At 35.4% G+C, this 23,876-nt stretch overlaps 4 protein-coding genes across 4 annotated transcripts; 2 read left to right on the top strand and 2 right to left on the bottom strand.

Moving 5' to 3' along the window:
* Positions 1-1,657: 1,657 nt before the first annotated feature.
* Positions 1,658-7,329, bottom strand: LOC107036242 (protein prenyltransferase alpha subunit repeat-containing protein 1). The gene is made up of 3 exons (XM_015254047.2): positions 7,116-7,329; positions 5,413-5,705; positions 1,658-3,068 (listed from the first exon to the last, which is right to left on the bottom strand). The coding sequence occupies exons 2-3, from the start codon at positions 5,487-5,489 to the stop codon at positions 1,877-1,879; spliced, it is 1,269 nt and encodes a 422-aa protein (XP_015109533.1). The 5' UTR covers positions 5,490-5,705; positions 7,116-7,329; the 3' UTR covers positions 1,658-1,876.
* LOC107036244 (tubulin-specific chaperone A) lies at positions 7,051-9,946 on the top strand. The gene is made up of 2 exons (XM_015254050.2): positions 7,051-7,353; positions 9,622-9,946. The coding sequence occupies exons 1-2, from the start codon at positions 7,224-7,226 to the stop codon at positions 9,846-9,848; spliced, it is 357 nt and encodes a 118-aa protein (XP_015109536.1). The 5' UTR covers positions 7,051-7,223; the 3' UTR covers positions 9,849-9,946.
* Positions 9,863-11,605, top strand: LOC107036243 (programmed cell death protein 7-like). Its single transcript, XM_015254049.2, has one exon. The coding sequence runs from the start codon at positions 9,942-9,944 to the stop codon at positions 11,013-11,015; it is 1,074 nt and encodes a 357-aa protein (XP_015109535.1). The 5' UTR covers positions 9,863-9,941; the 3' UTR covers positions 11,016-11,605.
* Positions 11,606-13,012: 1,407 nt separating this feature from the next.
* LOC107036241 (U3 small nucleolar RNA-associated protein 15 homolog) lies at positions 13,013-19,543 on the bottom strand. The gene is made up of 5 exons (XM_015254046.2): positions 19,512-19,543; positions 18,994-19,180; positions 16,853-17,435; positions 14,932-15,591; positions 13,013-13,313 (listed from the first exon to the last, which is right to left on the bottom strand). Exons 2-5 carry the CDS (start codon positions 19,084-19,086, stop codon positions 13,078-13,080), a joined length of 1,572 nt encoding a protein of 523 aa, XP_015109532.1. The 5' UTR covers positions 19,087-19,180; positions 19,512-19,543; the 3' UTR covers positions 13,013-13,077.
* Positions 19,544-23,876: the final 4,333 nt, after the last annotated feature.

Below are 23,876 nucleotides of genomic sequence, written 5' to 3'. Positions count from 1 at the left end.
CTTCGTACGAATGACTACAAGAGCTGGCCCTCATGTCAGAATTCGCTTTTTTATTTTTTTATTAGCTGTCTAAAAATAGCTAAGTATGTTTGCACGATGTCAACGAATCGATTTGGCTCGAAGAAATAGTAGTCAAGAGTGAAGAAATGTCATTAGAGTTGTATTTTAGAAGTAATTCTGTTTTATCGACTGTTTGATGGACCAAAAAAAAAATTAAAATTCTTAATCAAGTCAATTCAATTATTATAATTCTTCTTCTGACTTCTTTCCCATCCGAATCTGTGAGAAAGATGTTTCAATTGGTAGTTATGAATTTTTCTTGATTCATATTGATATGAATTTGATCATTATATAATCCCACGCGTTTCTTTCTTTTCGGCACTCGTAATGAAATATACTATTTTGACACTGCTGCTACGTTCACCTCGTCCTGAAAAGTACTTTTTCGTTTACTTATAAATAAAAAAGGTACAGTTCGGCCACTTGATGGACGTTTTGACTAGAATCATCTGTAAGGGTTCTTTTTGCATAATGTTTTGAGAAATATTTGAATTTTCTAACATCATAGTGTAATGAACAAAACTAAAAAGAATTTCCCTGAAAGATATCCATCAATTCCCATAGACAGCTGTAGTTCTGATAAACTACACGGCCGTGATACATATAAATTTGATGAATTTATTCGGTTTTGCGGTCATGATTCCTCAGATCTTCGAGGTACATTGTTCCTTCGTGCTGCTATTTGAATCCCATCAAATGCAAACTTTAAACTGCGAAAGGGACGCAATTCGCTATCTATTCACCCGATCCGATAAACCCTCAATTTTTTAAATTTGGGTATTGACTAATTAAAACATTGTCGAACTGAGAATCTCATCTGCTGAACCACTGGGAGTGAATGAAATGAAATGAGTGAATTTACGAAATTATTTATCCGATGAAAAATTTTATACAATTGTTTTATTATAATTTCACTTTATAGATTCTATGATAATAGATAAAAATATTCTACGAAACTTTTCTGATTTTTTGGTCATTCCAGACTACGGTAATATTCACTAAATTTTCGATTTCCGTTTCGGCGTTATTTATAATTTTATTCAAATTCCTGAATAAAATTCATGAAAAAAATGAAAAACAAAATGACCGAGCGCAACAATGACAGTCAGGTTACATCTAGATAGACGATAGAACGATAAAAAATGACTTACGATTAGGTAAGTTGACCGGTCAGTTTGCATCACGAGTCCGTAATATTCAAAAATGGTAAAAATGTAATTTTGAGTCAATTATATAGGGCGCAATGGTTCCAAAATGCGCGGATACTGGTAAAAATAGATCGAAATTGATCTCTCAATATCCGATGTCCTTGAATATTGATTCATGTATTGTGTGACATTTTTTCTTGCAGAAATTACTGATATCTTGCCCCTCTTAAATATATCGAGTCATTACTACTGAATGTTAATGAGAATTTCGCGGAATTCACTGCAGAGAGTCTTATTGCAGAGGGTTCCCGCCCCTTAAACTGATTAAAAAATGAATTTTCTATACATTTTGATCATATTCAATAGATTAAGGGGAGACCACGGTGAAATTTGAAAGTCTCTGGGTATTATAGAAACGATTGTAAAAGTTTATAATATGTGTTGTAGATGTGATGTCTCGTAAAGTCTCTCGCGGCATCACTAATAAAAACTGCAAAAATTAATGAACAACACAAAGACCATCTCTATTTATCGAGAACTTCTTTATGAATTCTCCGAAACTCCCCCTCCCTCCATAATCCTCGAATAGCTCTCAAATAAACCCAAATCCATCATCTTTTCTAAGAACTTTTATTTAAAAATACATTTCCTCTCCAACTCTCTCCCCCTTAAGGTTCCAGCCTGAGTCCAGTACCCGCCAGGAACTTCATAAACTTCTCCGCGACATCCCCCTGGCACTGCTTCCTCGCCCTCTGGACAATCCCCTCGTTCCTTTTCTCGAAGGCCACCTCCAGGAGACACTTCCTGCCGCCACCGCCGTCCCCCTCCAGCCTGATGGAATCCCTCGGCTCGAAGCAGTCCACCCCATAACACGAATCCTTCAAGAACCCCAGACAGATTCTCCTCAGGGCAAAAGCGAGGAACCTCCGGTGATACCAGAGCGCCTCGTGTCCGGGGAACGCTTCAATCAACTCTTCATTGAGCTTGCAGTCCTCGATCCAGTAGGACAACCCCATCAAGACCCGATCGTAGTCAACCCCATTTCTTCTCCCCCTGCGGCAGCTGTGAAGGACCTCCAAGACCTCCGCAGAACCTCCATCGTACATCAAGAAGACCTCCTCCGAGCCTTTGGCAGCCTTGACGAAATCCAGAATGATGTCCCTGCGCCTGGCCAATTCCTCAGGAACGACTGCAAGTCTTGACTCAGCAGACTGTCTTTCCAGGAGTAGCAGTCGTTTAAGAAGGAACTGACGGTAGGACAGGCCAGAATGATCCGATACGTGACAGCTGCACCACTTCCCCGCGGCCTCCCACTCGGAAATCAACAGAGAACCTAAACTAGAAGGACAGAGTGCTTCGTAAGTTAATATCATCTGCTCCCGATGACTCCAGGCGTGATAGTTATTGGCGTAACGATCAGCTGATGTTCCTGAGACAGTCATCTCGGTCCTGAGGAGGGACTCCACGTCGACATTCGGGTGTTGCTGCTCGACGAGTGTGAACTTCACCAGCCAGCGGCGGTAGGAGAAGGCCTCAAAGCACTTTGGCTTGTAGTAGAGGACGGCTCTGGTGAAACGAAGCTCCTCCAGGGGGTCCAGACGACCGCTCTTCACGAGCTCCCGACGCATATTCCAGAAGGTCGAGACGTCGGGGTTCAGCAGGAGGGCACCCATCAACCATCTGGAGACGGTCGACGGGTCCTCACGGCGGAGCTCATTGAGGCGGAGGTCTATTAAACGGGTGTAGGCGTACGTGTAAAGCGGCTGGACGCACCAGGAGGCCAGACCCAGTGAGTTCTCGTCGTGGTATACAGGAGAACGGTTCTCAGAGTCTGGGGAGGGGATTATCTCGAAACTTTCGCTGGAAATACGATAGAAACGAGGGCATGATTCTGGTGCTCGTAAATGAGTTTAGCTATTGTTGCACCCAAGACAATAAGCTTTACTTTCGAGGGGCTACTCACTTCCGAAATCGAGGCGCCACTCTGGCATGAAATCATTCCGAAATCACTGAAATCTAGTGATTTCAGCTCTTCGAAATCATTTTCGAAATCAATTTCAAAATCATCTCCGAAATCGTCTGAAATCGATGAAATGACAAGTAATTCGTGATTTTGAAATTGATACACCTACCAACGATGATAATAAAATGCCAAACTCACTGCCATAGTAAAATGATAAAATGGACCGCTTTTCATCGTCATTAGCTCAAGATTGGCGGAGTAGAATCAAATGAATTCGTTATTATTTGCCGACTAATATTGCCAATTTTGATTTTCATAATTTGACACAACCCGATTTGCCCCATCTCTATTATTTATGAACTTTATTTTTCTGAAATCACTGATTTTGAATTAATGAAATCACCGAAATCATTTCTTCCGAAATCACTGAAATCACCCGAAATCGACTCCATTTCCAAATCATGGTGTCACTCAATTATGAAGTGAGTAGCCCCTCTTTTATTTTAAGATTGATGATCTGAAATTGATTTGAGACTTTTGAAGGTCTCAAATTGAAACATTTGAAATTTCTTATTGGCTACAATTCTTTTAATAATAAACAAAAGGACTGCAACTTTCATCCGATTTAGGCTTTTTAAAAAAATTTCCTTTCACTTTAAAGATAGGCACACGTAAGGCAAACGCATAGTGGATATACGCTTTTTAAATTATCAATAGATCATGAGAAAGTTGTTTTTTTTTTCGATTTCCTTTTTTTACTCGCTCTTTCATAACGTCTCAAAGGAGTTGAGATATTTGTATACATATTTTTTCGAATTGAATACCACCTGTGTACCTTTGGAATCTTCAATCCCCAAAAACAACTCTTTTTTGGATTTCATGAAAAATTAAGCAAAAGGAGGAAATAAATAATAAAATAGATTGAGCACAATTTTCATTCGAAAAATACGATTCTTATGGGATTCATTTTCAAATTAACAATTCACCTACTGGAAAATTCCAAAAATAAGCATAAAAATAGAGGGCAATATGAAAAATAAACCAAAGGTAACCCATGCAGAAAATAACGCAAATATTGGGAATTTTAAAGTAGTGTAAGCAACTTAAATTTTGAAAATTAAAATCTGAACTAAATTCTGAACGAAAGTTAGAATATAATATATAGAAACATTCGGGTTGAGTCTGTGCTCCATCGGCTGTCTAGTATTATTGATAATAATTAATCAAAAAGTGCAAAAATAACACAGAGTCTTACGAGAAAGTTAACTTTTCGAGGTTACGAAGAAGATTAAAAATCTAGAGAGACTCTAAAAAAATCGGAGAACACTCAATCAAAATTCTATGTCCAATATGAAAATCATCGTCAGTGTCTAATCTAAATAATAAAAAAAAAACTTGTCTAATAAATAATTTATTTTTCTGCGTTTCCGAAGTGGTATATTCTGTCTAAATACCCTAGTCAAACTAGAAATTATTCTTTAAAAAAAATTGAAGAAAGAATTTGATGGATCAATTTCTTCCACTCATCCAAGTTATAATTCGTGGGAAAAATTATCGATAATGAATGACTCTTCTTTGGGCTTTTTGAATTTATTTTTCCTCATTCAACTCAACTCAACTGGAGTTTATTCATACTACTTTAAGCCTAGCATAATATCATGTTAACGCCTACATTCATTACATATTGGCTATTAGTATGGCATTGGTGAATTTAAATTTCAATCAACATGAAGGAGATGAATGTCTATCAGCTAAAAAAACATAATTTTTTTTCGAGTGTTGTGTTTTTGTATGAACACCGTTAAACATGTTATAAATCTAAATCTGATTCTGCAATTGCTTTGATGTATTTGGAGCTATATGAAAATGAAATAAAAATAAAAATTTTAACAAATTAATTTCATTCAACAAAACATAAACCACGACTGAATAATCGTTCTGTCAGTCTGTCAGTGTACCCCAACTTCATAGAGACCAAATTACCGGTAACCGATCAGTGATGAGCCCCAGTGGACGTTAACCCCCTCCGCAACTGTTTATGAATCACTCCCAAAGGAAATCCCAATTCCCTGAATTAATTCGCGAATAAAATGTTTCGAGTCAATGGAAATTATCCCCGAATGACTGAAAAACATTGAGAGAAGACTTTGGAATGCTCTCGTACATTTTCAAAAAACCCCGCCCTTAATTCCACGAATCAACTCATTTTTTTTTGTTTATAATAAGGATAACAATACTCACAGATTCACGTCCTTTCGGAGCACATTTTCAATGTCCGAGAGGATTTTTTCAGCCGCAGGGAAGACGTCCTCTTGCATTTTTAATTGTTGATTGGGTTTGTCACTTGCACATGTCAAATCAAATGATTTTTTCGACGACTAGAGACGATTTATTGTGAATTTCACCTTTTGTTTGTGTCGTTCTATTTCTTATCGTCTTATCCTCGTTCTCTGCAGCTTCTGTCTCACTCACGTTGCACCGCAGAATGCAGGAAATATGCAGCCGCGGCAACTTCACGTTGATCTTGAATTTATCTGCAATAATCGCCGCCATTTTGTTTGTGCGGGATTTTATTACTTTTTTGAAAATACGGAAATTGGAAATTTTTGAAAATTCGTTCCATGAGTAAATCTCCAATTTTTATCAGGTATTACGAATTTCTGGAATTATCTAATTTTATTTCTCAATAAATTCTTCATCATTTTATTTGATAGTTTTTGTTTTCTTCTTTAGATTTTTTCTTGTGTCAAATTTTTTTATAATTTTTTTTATTTGATTAGGGTTTTCAGAAAATGTTGAAATCAATAATTTTTCATCATGCGGGTTTTATTTTTTAGAAATGATTCCCAATTAAATTAAGTGATTAAGAATTTTTGATTCTATGCAAATTATTGACAAGCTTCAGAAATCAATTGAGTTCAGATTATAAAGTAATTAGTCATATTTTTTTCCGTAATTTTTGATTTTTTTCATTTTCATTTTCCTCTGATTTGATCAAAGTTGACGCATCATTTGAAGATCAGTAATTTTTCATTATATGAATTTTAATGTTTAAAAATTGTTTATAATTTTTTCCTTCTTTTTAAAATAAATTTTTAGCGACTTTCAATTTTTGTATTTTTTTTTACTTTTCCGATTAGTTTATACATTGACATAATTTCATGCTCATTAAATTATTTATAAATTATTTATATTTTTTTCTGAAAAAATAGCATTCTTCTCAACTTTTTTTTGTTTATTTTTATTTTTTGTGGGTTCATTTGAGTTTTTTAATAAATTATTTGTAATTAAATTTGAATAAAGTGATTAATAATTTATAATTGTATGAAAATTATTGGTGAGCTTCACAAATCAATGAAGTTTAAATTATTAATGAAATATTTCTTTTTTTTCGATAATTTTTGCCTTTTTTAAGTCTTTTCTTTTATTGATTTTTTTTCCTTTTCCTCTTCTACTGATTTGATTAAGGTCTTCGCATCATTTGAAAATCAATAATTTTACATTATAGGAATTTTAATGTTTAAAAATTGTTTAAATTTTTTCCTTCGTTTTTAATCAATTTTCGCAATTTTCAGTTTTTTGTAATTTTTTTCTACTTTTGTGATTAGTTCATAAACTTTACATCATTTCATGCTCATTATTAATTATGTGAGGATGAGAATTGATAAATTACTTATATTTTGTTTCTGCAAAAAAATAGGATTCTTTTCAACTTTTTTTGTTAATTTTTATTTTTTGTGGGTTCATTTCATTTTTTAGGAATAATTTGTGAATTTTATTATGGCTCAGGAGCAATAATTGTTAATTATTTGGATTCGAATGTGTGGGTAGAATTTCAAGGTCACGGAGCCGCTCCAAAATGAGTAATAATCCCCTAACCTCACAATTCCACTCAAAAATTGTGACCGCTATGTCCGCTATTCCGTTTAAGTTTGACTACTCACTTTAACCATATACGGTGTTATTATCTCGACGGTTACTTCATTCTCGTTATCGAGAGTGTCCAGCGAATTAATAATAACGGAGACCGAGTGTTTTTGGGGATTGGAAAGATGTCTGATCCTCGACAGCGAACCCTGAAGATTAAAACCGGTGTTGTTAAACGTTTGGCGAAGGAAAAGGTTACGTACGAGAAGGAAGCCGTCCAGCAGAAGGAGAGGATACAAAAGTATAAGGATCAAGGTAATCACTCCACCCTAAATCAACAATTGCGACGACAAAATCCATCAATAATTCAACTTTTCAATTATACGTAAATATGATCAATGAGAACTGAAATTTACAGTTCTCATTGATTTCTCCACTAAATTCTCAATTTTCAATTACGAAATTCCTTGAAATTTCAGTGGGTATTTTCCTCATCCAAATGTCAGCCAATAGAATTGCACTATTCGACTGTTATTTCATATAGTCAACACGGTATTCAGCTGATAATTTTTGATAATTCAACTGGTAATTTTTCATGTTGACTATATTTGTGGAAAACAAAAGATTCCGTGGTCAAGTGAACCGAGTTCACTGGTCCTGGTTGGAACTGTCACATGGATTTTGTCTTATAGTACAATTCTTTTGGCCGACATTTGGATGGAAAAATTCTCTCCCGAATACTACTCGAGCTACAAAATTAATCGAGTAATTCCCTCAAGGTTCCCTGCACACAAACGAAGTCGTCAAGTTTTTCAGTAAAAATCACTCGTGCTTCGCACTCGTGATTTTTTAACCTGAAAAACTTGACTCCTTCGCTTGTTTGCAACGAACCTATTGGGAAATGCTTGATAATTTTAAAGCTCTCGTGGTATTAGTTGCGGTAATTAAAGTCGATAAAAATTTCCAAATTGTGTACCGCAAGTTTCAGACAAAAATTTTTAAGAGTGTGCAACTCATTCTATTGAGATATTTTCTATAGAATTTCCTCTGCTCAAATTTGGTTATAAACAGTATGATAAGTAAATTTAAATATATACCTATATATTACATATTTTTTCGATACATAATTAAAGTCGTTTTAAGGCGTTTTCACCAAATTTTCGCAATTTGAAAAAGAAAAAATTTAAAAAAAAATACATCCTGGATGGAACCCAACATGTATGACGGCTCAAAATTGTCGTTTTCATTATAAGAATTACTGAAAAAAAATTAAAATAATCGACCGTGACGTAATTGGCCAAATTCGAGTTTTTCAACTTTTTTTTCGAAAATTCGTTATTTCAAGAATCTAAAAATTGGAAAAAAATTAAAAAAAAAAACATTCTTATAGGTGGTAAAAAATGGAAAATTTTGCCCCCTAATAAATCGAAATCGAATGAGTAGAACTCGAGTTATTGTAAAAAAACGGAACAATTTGAAAAAAATCATATTTCCGAACTGGGCTGTCAAAAAAATCTGAAAAAATTTGAGAGATAGTTTTTCAAGCCCCCTAATCGTAGAAAAAATCGCCATCAATTTTCAGAAGGGTGAGGGTTAGCCCTTGACTCATTTGGCATGGAATACCTCATATATTTCTGTTACTAAATTAGCAATTCGCTACCAAATGGAATTTCAATGACGATGTATTTTAAATTAAATTCAATGATTCATTGAATTCAATACTACCCCAACGTTAAAATTGTTGACATTTCCCTGATTATTGGTTTCAAAATAAATTTTTTCAACAACAGATGATATAATCTATCTCACATAAAATGCTTCCATTCGGCAAAATGAAAAAAAAATCCGTATTCAGCCGAATAAATCATATATTATAGTTTATAAATTATGGTTTATAAATTATAGTTTAAACCTAACATGTACGAAAAAAATTCATAGAAAACTTAGCGAATTCGCTAGGAAATTCTACTGGAATTCTCTAGAAATTTTATTACAATTCTAGGGAATTCTCGTTAAAATTCTGTTTGTTGTTTGCGCAGATTCTATTAGATATTTGATAGGAAAAATACAATACATTTCGATTTTTCTATTTGAATTTTACTCGAGATTTTTTCTATCAAAATTATTCGACACGGATTTTCTAAATTTTTTCCACTATATTTTGTTTAGTTTTCCATTACAGGATCCGAGTGAAAAAAACTTAGTAAATTCACGTCCAATTCTTATATAAAAAATCCAAGTGAATATTCACAAAGAAAAATCGAAATCTATTGACTTCTTTCTATCATATCTGACATCTCATAGAATCAGCGCAACAAACAAATCGAATTTTAACGAGAATTCCTTAGAATTTTAATATAATTCCAATACAATTTTCCAGCGAATTCACTAAGTTTTTCTATTGAATTTTGTCATACAAAAAAAAAACTGAAAATCTAACAAGCATTTCACAAATGAAAAACCCCATGAATACAATTTGAAACCCTAAAAAAGACAGAAACCAGGCACTTCACCACTCTCACCACTCTTCATGTTCCCACATTATCGTCTACCAAAAATAACCACCCCCTCATTGTCTTCCAGGCAAAGACGGTCATGACATCAGAAAACAAGAAGAAGTCCTCCAGGAATCCTTAATGATGATCCCGGACTGTCAGCGTCGCCTGGTCAAAGCCTACGAAGACCTGAAGAAGATCCTAGAATCCGAGCAAGACCTCAAGGACTCCGAGCCCTACCTCGACGCCGAGAAAGTCCTCGAGGAGGCCGAACAGCAGCTCCCGAAGGACTCCGAGGCCCTCTCAGTCTCCTAATACCCTCTCTAAACCCTACTAACGCCCCTAAATCAAAAAGACCTGAGAACTCAACCAAACAACAAATCTCCAGCTGTAAAATACGAAACCCCCATGTACCCCAGCCATTTTGTACAGCCCCCACCCCCCTTTCGCCCATTCGTCCCTCAGCAGCCGTCCCCCTCGACCTCCGACATCTCCTTCCTGAACTCCTCCTTGAACCAACGAAAAATCGACACAGAATTCTTCGAGAACTTCGCCAACGCCTGCACTTCCTCCAAAAAATGCCCCACCAAAAACCATAAAAAACGTCTGGGAATCTCAGAAACTCGTCAACTGATTTCTTCAGTAAAATCCTTAACAATTTCCTTGGAGGATTCCACAAACATCTTGAGGACCAACAAGAACTCTCCAGATTTCGATTGGAACCTGAAACTCGAAAAATGTAAAGCCCTAAAGTCTCAGATCGAAAATTGTATGAAAAAATTGAAGGAAAATGAGGAGATCTGTGAGTTCAAGAAGATGATTGAGCAGAGGAGGAAGAAGAGGATGAGGATTAAGAGGAGGAATGAAGCTTGGAAGTCCCAGAAAAGTTCGAGAGAAGAACGAAGAAGTAATCTTCACAAAGAAATTGATAATTGGATCAGAAGTAAACAGGAGATGATTGAGAGGGAGAAGCAGGAGGAGAACCTGAAGAAAGATGCTGATCTCGTTTTGTCTGACGTCAGGGGGAAGAGGAGTGATGCTAAGAGGTATCTGAATGTCCTCAGAGAGCTGGGGAACCTGAGGAGAGTGAAGACTGCGAATGCCAGGGCCAGGGGTGAGAATCTGTCGAGTGCAGCTGATGAGTCCTTCGAGAGGATCATCTCGGGGCTGATCGAGCATTGGTCCCAGCTGGATCGAGAGTACTCCATTGAGGAGCAGGGACTCAAGCTCATGCTGCAGAGCGATAACGAGAGGGTGATTGATCGGAGGAAACGGAGCGGATTTGACGAGTGGGAAATTGCCATTTTTGGGAGAAAGCTGGGAAATTCGAGAGCTGGGGGGGATCTGGGGCAGCTGATGACGAGGTTCGCTTGGGATAGGTTCATCGATGGGAGAGGGGGGAGGATACCCTTGGGGTGGGTCATGCCGGAGCCTCCGAGTTCCGGGGCTTGGCAGAAATGTCTTAAGAGTAGGGGAAGGTGAGCTAAAATCAACAGCAAAGCGGTAAAACGGTTTAAAGAGAAAATCGTCGATTGATGAAAATAGCTATCAGGGCTACCTAAAAAACTAAAAAAAAAAATTTGCATGAAAACTTAGCATTTCGTGTTTTTTGGTTTTAAAATACTCCTTGGGAAGGCTGAAGGCTCTCGGACAATGGCCATTTGTAAGAATATATGTTTCTTGCAACAAATTACGTTAAAAGTTGAAAGTTAAAGTTACTACTTGGGGTCTAATTCAATTTTTTTTAATGTTCGTTGGATTCCATAGAATAGAACTACATTTTTTTTCGATTATCTGAATTGGATTATAGAAAAATTTAATTTTTTTGGTTTACTTATTTTTTTCCTTTTGTCATAGTGTATGAAAATTATTATTCTGAGTAGTTGAACATCAAAATAGTATATAAAAAGTGTTTTCAGAAGAAAAATTATACATATACGCTTTTGAAATTGACAAAAATCTTTAGTTTAACGAACCCGAAAAAATACCTAGTTTGATTCTATGGAATCTAACGAACATTTTGAAAAAAAAATTGAATCGATATATCAAAAGTCGCTCGATAGTTATGTTCATCAACCGAAGACTTTCAAATTTCACCTGAGTCCCCCCTCAAGTCGATTTTGACTATTGGCCAATCTTTAATGAATATCTCAGAATCCAAGGGAGATGGCAAAATTTTTGTCATTACCTTTTTTGTAGCCCTCAATTCGCTCCTCAAAAAAGTTAATTACGAAAATTTCGTTATCTCCGCTAGATCCGGAGATATTCCTCGAAAACTCAGCCAAGAACTAAGTTGACTGGAACCGTTTTACCGCTTCTTTTGAGCGAATGATCCGAGTTGGAAGAGTCAGGTCGCATTCTGAAGCATGAAAAAATGTCTTGAGAATGAAAAAAAATGGGAATTCAACTCTCTCCCATTTCTAGATTAGATGGAATGATATTAATGAATCACGCGAAAAAAAATTTTCAATGTCACTATAACTGTCTCTAGTTATTAATTATTGAAGAGAGTCCATTTTAGGGTAAGGGTTGAGCGAATTGTCCCAATTTGATTTTTATATAGTTTAATACCTGGGGAACTTCAAGGGACGAAGAAGTGGAAATTAGTCTCATCAACGAATGGGGAAGTCGCAGATTCGAAACACTGGTTAGGAATTTATTTTAACTGAGATTTTTGAAAGATAAAGACAACTTTAAAGAGAAAACATTTATCTGTCAATATCTCCACTGCTGTCGAAATGAATAGGTTGATGACCAGTGTTTTACAATGATGATTTTTCTCCCTTTTTGATAAGGCTATTTTGAATTGCTCATCTCTTCAATTTCTAGAGATATGATGTGCCATGACGAGACTATTGCACTACGATTTTTATGTTTTCTTTTCAAATTTACGATTGGAAACATTAGTTGGAACTCCTTAAAATGAAAAAATAATAAGTGCGAAGAAAAATTTTGAGGAGAATAAATTCAGTAGCGAAGTGGTCAAACGATTTAAGTCAATTTAGTCTTTAGTTGAGTTTTTTACAAATATTTCCGAATTTAAGGGAGATATGGAAATTTTTATGAGAATCTTTTTTGTAGAGTGAATTGAGTGCTACTAAAAAAGTTATAAGAAAAATTTTGCTATCCCTCTTAGATTTCAAGATATTCATTGAAAACTGGTCAATAGCCAAAATCGACTTAGACCGTTTGATCACTTCGCTACTGAATTCATGGTTAGTATTTTTCATCAGAACTTTTCTTGGTGTTCCAATGGGGTCATTTGCAATCTTTTATCCCTTCAAGTTCTCCCTCTATTAACTTTATTAATTATAGAGAAAGCAGAGAATTGTAGAAAATTGAAATCCTCAAAGCATTTCGCTGCATTTTTACGTCATTATTGTCCTAAAATTAATTAATTACTTCACTTATTTTGTAATAAGCTTTTGTAATAAATTTAACGTTTAAATAAAAAATGGAAAATAGAAATTGACTCAGTGTCTTTGGAATGTTTTTAAAAACGGTTGTATTTATAATTTATGTACAATAATTAGGGAAGTCGTTATCATGATATACTGAGTACGAGGTTTTTCTGTGCTGCGGTGGAGGCTGTCAAGCCCTGGGGCTCTCTGATGGCTATTGGTTGGGAGGATTCAGCTCCTGAGAGGATCATGTGAAGGGTGCCTTGCAGTTCTGCCAGGTTTGTGATCAATTCCTCCTCTTCTTTCAGTTTTTTCTCGAGCTGGGTGAACATCAGACGTGGTTCTGGTCCCAATTCGTCTAAGATCTCTTCGTAAACGTCTAAAAAATAATTTACAGGATTATAAATTAATCAATCGGCAAAAATTAAATCTTTTCATTGAATCAAAACAACAATAATATCCAAAAAACATGTTTTTTACGTCTGAAAAGTTGAAAGAATTTTTTTTTTATATTGACAACAATTTTTACTTTTTATGTATAGTTCGAGAGATGATAATTGTGTCGTGCAATTATTACAGTAAAATAATTCAAGTTTTTTGTCTTTGTCAATTATGATTTTTTCTCTTAAACCAGTAATTTTAGAAAAAACACTCAGAATTAATTTTTCATTGCAAATTTCCTCAGACAAGAAAAGTGCCTCTGCTCCATCATTCAAAAAAATTATCTGAAAAATCTCAATTAAGGTACAATGAAAGCGAAGAACCCCACGAAAGACCCACCATCTAATTATATTCATCTGAAAGAGCACATTTTCTTCTATTTTTCAATTTTTTTTCTCGAATTTTTCACCTCTTCATTAAAAAAATATGATTAATTTAAAATGTACACGGCGCAATGGGTGCGGAATGAAAATCGACGATTTTTACCGGAAGTGAGTTGCCTACAAAAAAAATTAACGAAAGATCCTGAAAAAAAAACCCACCACTGTCAAGACTGGTGTTCGCTCGACATCTCCTGAACAATTCGACCCACTTCACCACGGATATTTTGCGCAAATAATTCCAACAAATAATTACAGCAGAACAATCTCATCCGTCATGGCTGCCTCGTGTCATCGCGCCTGAGTGTGGGGAAGTTTTTCCCCTAGCGTTCTAAAAGTGTCATGGCCGTTGATAGCTGTCAAAACATTGGGCCCACTCGTGAATATTGAGAAAAAGGTTTGTATATTCTTTTCTATTATCATATTTCGCGATAAAAATCAAAAAAGAAATCACATCAAAAAACCTAGTTGTGCTGAACACGAACACACCATCTGCTCACCAACATAACCAATATCAATGATTCGAGAGCCTTCGACAACACACTTTGGCTCGGTTTTAGACTCAGCACGAGCTCGCTTTGTTGCATTATAAGTTTCTAAGTTGCTAATGCGTTTTTCACGGTACTCAAGTTGGGTTTTTTTAATAAATCTTCCACTGAGTCGTACTCGATCCATGTTGAATATTACAGAAATCAGGAATGTTTACAACTGTCACAGAAATTCCCGCGCGTGAAGTCGGTGGGTTAGGTTGGGTTTTGGGTTCGGTTGGTTATGTTAGTAATAACTAGGGATAATCAAGTGCGTCTTTTTATATCAATAATTTCGGAAAAAAGTGCTTATCGTGAATGCATATGTATCGGAATAATTTCAATAATTTTTTTCCAATTTATTGTAATTGTCTAGAAGTTATTGGCATGAATTTAAGAAATAAAAATAAACATGAATTTCAGTGGAGCTGTACTTCCGGAACGAGGCTTTCATTGTACCTTAAGCGAAAATTATCATGCACCAAAAAATTTCCTAAAAATTATTGTTCCACACCGAAAATAAGAAAGAAATCATTAATTCCACCCTAAAAACCCCCACATTTTTTCTGAGATTTAAAACCAAAAATTTGATTATTCATCGAATAAACATTTTTTTTAATCCGTTTTTCCCAAGAATTTTGAAGCTCACCCATTAAAACATTTCCCACGTGCAGCATAACTCTCCCAAATCTCGGATTTCCCACATGTCTTATCAAGAACTTGAGAAAATTAGTGAGGGACTTGCCCTCCCTGCCAGCAAGTGCCTGCCTGAGTCCCTGACGCCTGATGAGCTCCTGAAGAACTGCCACTGTGACATGTGGGGTCTTATTCACGATATAATTCACCATGACACAGTCCAGTGCCTTCGAGTACTGGAACTTTCTCAGACAAGCATCATGCTTGCTCATCACGTCTTTTCGTTCATCAGGAACAATAACATCGACTGTGGAGGAGTGAAGGTTCTGGCCCACCCTCCTGAACGACATTTTCTTCCTCTTGTCTTTGATGTCGCTCTTGACATCGTCCTCCCGTCTTCGTACTGAGATCAGACCGTCCACCATGCCAGCGACAATAGTCTCGTCATCAGCGCTGATTCCAACACTCAGAACGGCGTTGGGATAGTCCAGAGTGTGAACAGCTTTGTAATTTCCAGCGTCGTAAATTTTAACGTGCCTATCCAGTGATCCTGAGACTATCCTGTGTCCGTTTGATGCGATTTTCAGACATGTTATGGTTTTGTGATGATGGGAGATCTTTGCCAGGAGTCTACCACCTGCCAGGGCGTCCCAAACTCTTATTTCGGTTCCACCTAGAATTTAAAACAACAAAAAATAACGATTATTGCCTACTGCAGTTGAAGAAAGTAATGACAACAAAATAATAGGAAACTGAGCAAATCAGCTCAATACAATTTTTGTTTTGAAAAGCAATTTGCAGGATGTACTCCTTTTTTTTAATTATTTCATGAATCTTCCTCCAAAAGTAAACTTTCCAATTTTTTTTTCAGATTTTGAAAATGTTTTCTGACGGTTCAATATCGAGATTCGAATTCAGACCTGCAAAGTTTAAACGATAAAATTATGGTAAAATGTCCGGAAACTTGGGGTCAAATGGGGCTCAAATGAAAGCTCTGATGTTCGACTACAAAAGTAGAAAAGCATTTCGCCGGAGAAAAAAAAAACTAAAGTACTTGGATATCCTTAAAGTAACTCTACCCTTACAGTAAATTCAAAGATTATTGAAAACTGCAAAAAATTGCAGAAAACTCGATTAGATTTAAAATTCTAATTTTTTTCTCAATTTAATTATCGTTTCACATTTTCAAAGAAGAAATGTTTAAAAATCAGGATTTAACCCAGTGTCTTATGTGAAAATCAACATTTCCATTGTAATCAAAGATTAAAGTCTGAATTTTTTTAACACCTCGTAAAAAATAATCCACCGTTTTGCAAACAAGTTTTATTATTTATTTATAAGAGGGAATTCATTGAAAAAATATCAATATTTTGCGAAATTTGCGAGTTTAAGCCTGATGTTAACTAATTGACGACTTCAAAATTTACCAGTAATTATCATTTACGAATATGGATATCCCTGAATTTTAAGAAGAAATAATTTTTACTTCAAGTGTTGTTTTCAAAACATTTCCAAAACACACCTTCATGCGCATTAATTAGGTTTAAAAAATTGTCTCGAGAAAACTAGTATTGAAAACACTTGCACATTTGTAAGGATCTCTTCATTTCCTCTACATTTTATCCATCAAATCCGCTGTACGATGATTCCAGACAAATCATGTTTCAAAAAATTATGAACTAAAAATTGTTTCCACCATACCATGGCCGAGAATTCCTAGTTAGACTAAATAAAAACTATCTTGTTATAATTAACGAGTTTCTTCTCAAATGTTCCATAAAAATTTGAAGTGTATTGTGAATAGTTCTAAGCTACCACAACATCTGTAAATAGTTCACATGGTTTCATGTTTATAACGAGAAATATGTATGCAAATTCAACCGTAATTGTTCAGAAATGCTTAAATAAAAAAAACAATGAACAAAAAAAACCACCTGCAGATATAAAAATTCCCCCAGAGGGTAAAAACACCAGACTCTCTACAGGCGCCTCATGATTGACACTGAAGACACTCTTGCTGGTTCTGGCATCATACATCTGGACAGTTCTATCATACCCTCCAGATAACAAAATATCTGGTGACACAGGGCTAACCGCCCCAGCCCTGATGTAATCCTCATGCTCACTGAACGTCACGATCTGCTTCTCACTGGGGATGTCCCAGAGGGCAGTCGTTTTGTCGTCAGAAAAGGAGGCGATGTGATGTCCATCAGCTGTGAAAAATGTCCTGTGGACTGCGGCGTTGTGCCCCGTGAAGACACGAAGGAGACTCTTTGTGGAGACGTCGAAGAGTTTGACCACTGACTCTTCACCTCCTGCGCAGAGTAATTTTCCATCTGCCCTGAATGAGCCGCCGTAGGCTGCCTCTTTAAATTTACTGAGATTTTTAGTCACTAGTTTTGTGATTGGATTGTATACTTGGACTCTCACGGAGCAAGTCACTGCGAAGTAGTGGGGCTCGATGGGGGAGAAGTCTATGTAGTCGATGGGACCAAATTCTTTTACTAGAACTGGGGCCTGCAATGAAATAAAATATATCATTTTTTATTTATTTTAAGGCCCGCATGGATTATCTTTCCAACGTTATCTCGATTGTTTTTCCATCTTCATAATGTAAAATATATCACAATTTCCATTGGATTTCATAGCACGCAGGAGTCTCTAAAAATTATGATTGTACAATGAAAAAAAGGAGGAAAAAATTGAACATTTTCAAAAAGCGTTATTGATAAAGATTGAGAAATAACTTCGATAGAGAGGAAATAGTGAATGGATAATTTATCGTGGTAACTAACGATCTGACAGCCGTTGACTACTGTGGCAAATGACGACCTAACAGTCATTAAATACATCAAATTAGGGGCGGTGGAACGTGAAAATTGGAGGAATGGAGTAAATTTTTCTGGAATTACAAGGGTCACAAGGGTCAACCGGGATAGACAAACGGGATCATCAGGAGGGCCAAATGGTCTTATTTTCCCTGGTTCCCCATAATTATTTCAAAATATTATAATACTTTTCACTTATTTTGTTTATTAATTAGTATATCAGACTTTGGTGATATTGGCTCTTCATTCATCCAAAATTTTATCTAGATCTAATTCAGTCGGTCATTGAAAAAAAAATAAAGTTTTGATAAACTTGTAGAACAATTATTTTCCGTTCAATTTTTTTGAGATGTGGAACTCCACACTTCAAAAATTTTGAGGTATGGATTGACCAATAAACTCCACTATGGTTCCGCCGCCCCTGCATCAAATTATTAATTTGAAATTTCTTCCCTATTGGCTTTATTTCCCAATATTATTCAAAAACGCTATTTGAGAATGTGCAGCTTTTTTTCAATGTTTTTTTGATTGTACAATGATAATTCTTGGAGACTCCAGAGCTATGTAAAACTGAATAGCAGTTGGAGATCATTTTAGATCATGAAAATAAAAGAAACAACGAATAAACAACAAGATCACCTTGAAAAAATAATCCACCTGGGCCTTAAGGCCCGTCTTCCACATCTGGTTACTTGTGAATTGCCTTTTACCCCCCCACGTTTTGCGGCCAATTGTGAAGCTCCATATCAAAATCTTCCCTGTCGGTAACANTAATAATATTTTTCAGTTGATTTCAGGGAAAATGAGGGTTCTTTCCGTGGGACTCATTCAACTACGAAAGTCTCCTGACATTTTTGTATGATAGTTTTCCCTCAATTAGTCAGGAAACTTTCCATCAGAAAGCATTGGCTAACGGCCCCTCTCCCTGCATAAATTTTTGAAAGATAACGGAAAAACCTCAGACCCTCAAGAACTTCTTCTATCATCTCAGAAATTAAACATAGAGATCGTCAGCCAGTGTTAACAACCGGAAATTCGCTCCCCTCGCCATCAAAATCACTCTCAATTTTCCGTCCTTCCACACGCTTTAATTTAAAAAAACCTTAAAAACAATAATTAAAAGCAAGTGATTTTAACATTTGGAGGTTAGAATCCCCACACGTGGTATCAACACCACCTTCTCCACCTTCAAAAACCCTCTCCCACTTCCCAACCCCTTTTCAAAACCTCAAAAATCTCTCACTTACCGTTAATTTCTTCCAATAAATATTATCCGGTGTTAATTCCGGACCAATTTTCGCAAACACTTTGGGATTCGTCTTCTTAAACCCCGCCGCCATGTTGATACTCACTACCACAGGTTAAACTCACATCTACGACACTGACTCGCAACTATATATCAGCTGTAAACATTGCCGGAGCAGTCTGACACGTCTGACAGAGGAACGAGCCACCCAGGAGTGAACGAACGAAACAGAAAAGACGAATCAATTTTCACGTCTTTTTAATATCAAATTATCTCGGTAAACAGTGAATTCAGGAAAAAATGTAACAAAAACTTTTTTGTAGAAAATTTCCTGTTTTGCAGAAAATATTTTACGAGTTTTTTCGTTAAACCCATTAGTTTTACAGATATTTACGAAATAACAATTCGGCCTTTTTCATAAATTCGTTCAAAGTTGAAGAATTTATTCCCAAAAATTTCTAGGAGAAAAGTTTGAGAAAGCAAGTATTTAGAAAAATATAAATATATGGACTTATATACCCTGGCGATTGAGGGACTACGTTACGTCTACGCAACAGCGTAGATGTTCCGTAGANCTTATATGTTATAATATCTACATTTTCAGATTTATCATGAGCTATGTATGCGCGACTACCTAAAAACTACGGTCGTCATGAAATAATTTATTTTTTCATCTACGACCTTTTGCCTTTAATTTCTGTCCTCAGAAATTGAAACTGATCTAAAAGCAAAAGGTCGTAAAGACACAATTTGGCACCTTTCAATTTCTCTTTCCCTGAACAGTTTGTATGGTTTGTTCGCCAATTATTGGTATGGTTTTGTTACCTCAAAAATTTAGTTTTGTTGAGACTTCTTATATGGCTTCAAAAATTCATTATTTATGGTCCATAAATGGTCGATAAATAATGAATTTTGAAATGAAAAAATAAAAAAATGAAAAATTTGGAAAAATTTGACAGAAATTTTTTTTTTGATAGATAAAGAGATTTGCCTTATGCGAACCTAGGAATGTATAAATGTTTTTAAGCGATGTACAAACTCTTTCGCACTTGAAAAACATTTCGGAATCTAAGGCAGATGACGAAATTTTCGTAATTATATTTGTTGTAGCACCCAATCGGCTTCACAAAAAAGGTAATAACAAAAATTTCGCTATCTCCCTTAGATTCCGAGATATTGATTGAAAACTGCTCAATAGTCAAAATTGAATTATCTCCTTTTACCGCTTCGCTACTGATTTGTACATATGATTATTTGCCTCTCCTACATTTAAATATCCTCTAAATTGAATTTTCCGTTGACGAATATTCTGCTAGTTTCAGCTTCATTTTGGATGGAACGAATCCGAGTGCCAGTCTAATTTTTTAATATATTTCGTAAAAATAGTCACTTTGAGTAGAGAAATAAAAAAATCTCCAATCGAGGTGAGGAAAGGCGGTACCACGCACATTTTCTAATTTTTTGGAAATACTTATTGAAAACCCGAAAAAAAATTGATCTGTGTTGAAACGCAAAATTTTGTCAAAAACTCACAAAACTAAAAAATTAACGTTGTGGGCGTAATCAAATTTGAAAAAAAATGAAGAACAAAATGTCAGAACATTGTGAAAACTCTCAAAATGTTTCATGTGGTGAATTATTTTCAATGACTCGTTGTGAGAGATTTCATAAATTGAAAATTTAAATTGCAGAATGAGAGGAAATTCGGGTTTCATAATAAGAATTCATTCACGAGGAAAATGTAAATAGGTAGTTAATGTTATTTTCCGCACGAACTGGGATGATTGTATAAATTTACCTAAATTTATACAAAATTGTATAAATGGAATTGTATTAACAATTGAATACTTGGATGTACGGATTTTTTTGTGTTTAAAATAAATAAATAAAATTATAAGATTGATAAAGCAGTCGTTTTTTAAACCGGACTTGTGATAAATTTTAAAGCAAAACGCGACGTCTTAATTATATTAATGTGGGAAAAGAATTAAATTCTTGAAAAGATGAAACTCAAAAAATTGAGGAAAAATAAGAAAAGATAAGAATGATATGATATGGAAAGAAATTCCTTTATTTCTGATCGATGAAACGTACAAATCAACGAATAAAAAGTTTGATTCACTCACCGGCGTTGAATGAAAACAACAGCTCCGTTTTCACCTCTCCAATCCATGGTGATTACACCCCTCGAATGCACTTTCACTCCCAAAACAATACACTTCACTCGCACAAAAAAAAATAAACCAAAGAAATTTCACTGAACCATGACAAATTGCCACAACTCGAAACCACCACACCCAACGGAAAAAAAATGGTGCCCCTCAATTTTACTCTCTTCCCCAAGAAAAATGACTCTGGAACCTCTTTGAACACTCCAGCACTCGACACATATTCCAAATACCCCGGATAGAACCACTCAATACTGCACTAGACTCTTCGAATCCCCAACAAACAACCGATTGTGAACAAAAAAAGGCCGCCGGCCGGCATTTTCACTCCCCCCACCTCTGCCTCCGCAATAAGAAATCACAATTCGTCCAATGGACCTCATCACTTCGATAAAAATCATTGTCACACCCCGAAATCACCACTAGACGCATCAACCGAGTCCTTTGTTTCGATTTCATATCCATTTGAACCCGATACCGACTAGTGCATCGTGCGATCCCGCGTCCTCCGCTTATAGTCCAGTCGGTGGGCGTGAAAAATCGTGTTTGTCGTCGACTTTACGACATAAGTGACCGATTTTTATGATTTTCATTTTAAATGCTCAGGAGAGTATATAAATGAAATGTGGCCTAAAGGCAAGGTGTGCTTTTTGTTTATAAACAAAATACCCCTTGAATAGGTATCTATTGATTGAAATATCTCGCAAACTATTGAGAAGTTATCGAGACATATAGCATAAGTTATTTAGAGAATTTAACGACGAATAAAATGGTTTTTTACTTATGTTTCTACGACTAATAGTTTGCGAGATATTAACGATTGTTGGTTGGAGCGCGCTGCTGCGCGCGCGTTGCGTCATGAACAAATGGCTGTAAATCAGCCAAAAATAGATATTTTATTATTTTTATTTTTTTGGTTTGAAATTCAGATAATTCTCATTATCTTAAAATTATTGTGAATTTTTTACAATCATTTTTAACAATTAATTTGCCAAAAACATTGAATTTTGACAAATTTCTATGAAAAAATTTTTTTTGATGATAATACTGATTTTTTTGTTTGCGTATAGTTATGAAAAATGTTGTACGATCGAGAACTATACAACAAAAAATTATATATTTTTTTTTTGTTGAAATAGACCGCGGATTTACTCTCGGTCTCTTGGCTGTAGGAGCGACAGAGACAACGTCATACGAGTTCTTGCGTGGGAAAGAGGCGCACTGTTCACTCATTTAAATAAAATTTGAATTCTCATATCTATATTGTTCTTTTTAAAGAAAAAAAATGCCAAATTAATTGTAGAAGATGGGGGAGGGGGAGTGATAGTCTGTACTAGATTAATTCATTGGAAAAATCGTTTTCAATGATTTTTTCATTTTTTTAAATCAATTTAGAGTGTACCTGGTCAGTGTGGTCCACTTTAGGGGTGGTTTTACAAAGTTTTATGTATAGGAAAAATCCCAAATCAATTATAGAAGATGGAGGAGAAGAGAGTGATAGTTTTTACATAAATAATTCCTTGAAAAACATTGTTTTCAATCATTTTTTCTATTTTTTAAAATTACTTTACAGTAAACATGGCCCGAATCGTCCACTTTGAGGGTGGTTTTTCAGAGTTTTAGGGATAGAAACAATCCCAAATTGATTACAGATCATGGGGGAGGGGGGAGGGATAGTTTCTACAATAGTGATTCATTGAAAAAATTGTTCTTGATCATTTTTTTCATTTTTTAAAATGAATTCAGAGTTTTCATGGCTAGAATCGTCCACTTTGGGGGTGGTTTTTCAGAGTTTTATGGATAGGAAAAATCCCAAATTGATTATAGATCATGGGAGAGGGGGGAGTGATAGTTGTACAAAAGTAATTCGTTGAAAAAATTGTTCTTAATCATTTTTTAATCTTTAAAAATGAATTCAGCGTTTTTATAGTCAGAACTGTCCAGTTTGGGGGTATTTTTTCGAAGTTTTATGTATGGGAAAAAAGCCCAAATTGATTATAGATCATGGGGGAGGGGGTAGAAATAGCCTTCACGAAAGCAATTTGTTGAAAAGATTGCTCTGGATTATTTTTCTATTTTTTTAAATTATTTCAGAGTTTTCAAGGCCAGAATCGTCCACTTTGGGGGTGGTTTTTCAGAGTTTTATGGATCGGAAAAGTCCCAAATTGATTATAGATCATGGGGAAGGGGGTAGGAATAGGCTTTACGAAAGCAATTTCTTGAAAAGAATGCTCTTGATGATTTTTCTATTTTTTTAAATTATTTCAGACTTTTCATGGCCAGACTCGTCCAATTTGGGGGTGGTTTTTCAGAGTTTTATGGATCGGAAAAATCCCAAATTGATTATGGATCATGGGGGAGGGGGGAGTGATAGTTTGTACAAAAGTAATTCGTTGAAAAAATTGTTCTTAATCATTTGTTAATCTTTAAAAATGAATTCAGACTTTTTATGGTCAGAACCGTCCACTTTGGGGGTATTTTTCCGAAGTTTTATGTATGGAAAAAAATCCCAAATTGATTATAGATAATGGGGGAGGGGGTAGGAATAGCCTTTACGAAAGCAATTTCTTGAAAAGATTGCTCTTGATGATTTTTCTAATTTTTTAAATTATTTCAGAGTTTTCATGGCCAGATTCGTCCAGTATGGGGGTGGTTTTTCAGAGTTTTATGGATCGGAAAAATGCCAAATTGATTATAGATAATGGGGGAGGGGGTA

Source organism: Diachasma alloeum, unplaced genomic scaffold (genome assembly GCF_001412515.2).
Source record: "Diachasma alloeum isolate Michigan unplaced genomic scaffold, Dall2.0 Dall_scaffold_00207, whole genome shotgun sequence".
In the NCBI taxonomy this organism is placed as follows: domain Eukaryota; kingdom Metazoa; phylum Arthropoda; class Insecta; order Hymenoptera; family Braconidae; genus Diachasma; species Diachasma alloeum.
Note: the sequence above shows the minus strand (reverse complement) of the source record. Positions and strands in the feature narration are given on the sequence as shown.

Bases quoted from the DNA above. Each gene is read 5' to 3' on its own strand.
- LOC107036242 (XM_015254047.2), bottom strand. From the start codon at position 5,489: ATGCAAGAGGACGTCTTCCCTGCGGCTGAAAAAATCCTCTCGGACATT. The intron at 3,069-5,412 runs GTGAGTATTGTT...TCGTATTTCCAG, and splicing joins CTCCGAAAGGACGTGAATCT to CGAAAGTTTCGAGATAATCC.
- LOC107036244 (XM_015254050.2), top strand. From the start codon at position 7,224: ATGTCTGATCCTCGACAGCGAACCCTGAAGATTAAAACCGGTGTTGTT. The intron at 7,354-9,621 runs GTAATCACTCCA...ATTGTCTTCCAG, and splicing joins ACAAAAGTATAAGGATCAAG to GCAAAGACGGTCATGACATC.
- LOC107036243 (XM_015254049.2), top strand. From the start codon at position 9,942: ATGTACCCCAGCCATTTTGTACAGCCCCCACCCCCCTTTCGCCCATTC.
- LOC107036241 (XM_015254046.2), bottom strand. From the start codon at position 19,086: ATGGCGGCGGGGTTTAAGAAGACGAATCCCAAAGTGTTTGCGAAAATT. The intron at 17,436-18,993 runs GTAAGTGAGAGA...ATTTCATTGCAG, and splicing joins TTTATTGGAAGAAATTAACG to GCCCCAGTTCTAGTAAAAGA. The intron at 13,314-14,931 runs GTGAGCTTCAAA...ATTATTTTTTAG, and splicing joins CGTGGGAAATGTTTTAATGG to ACGTTTACGAAGAGATCTTA.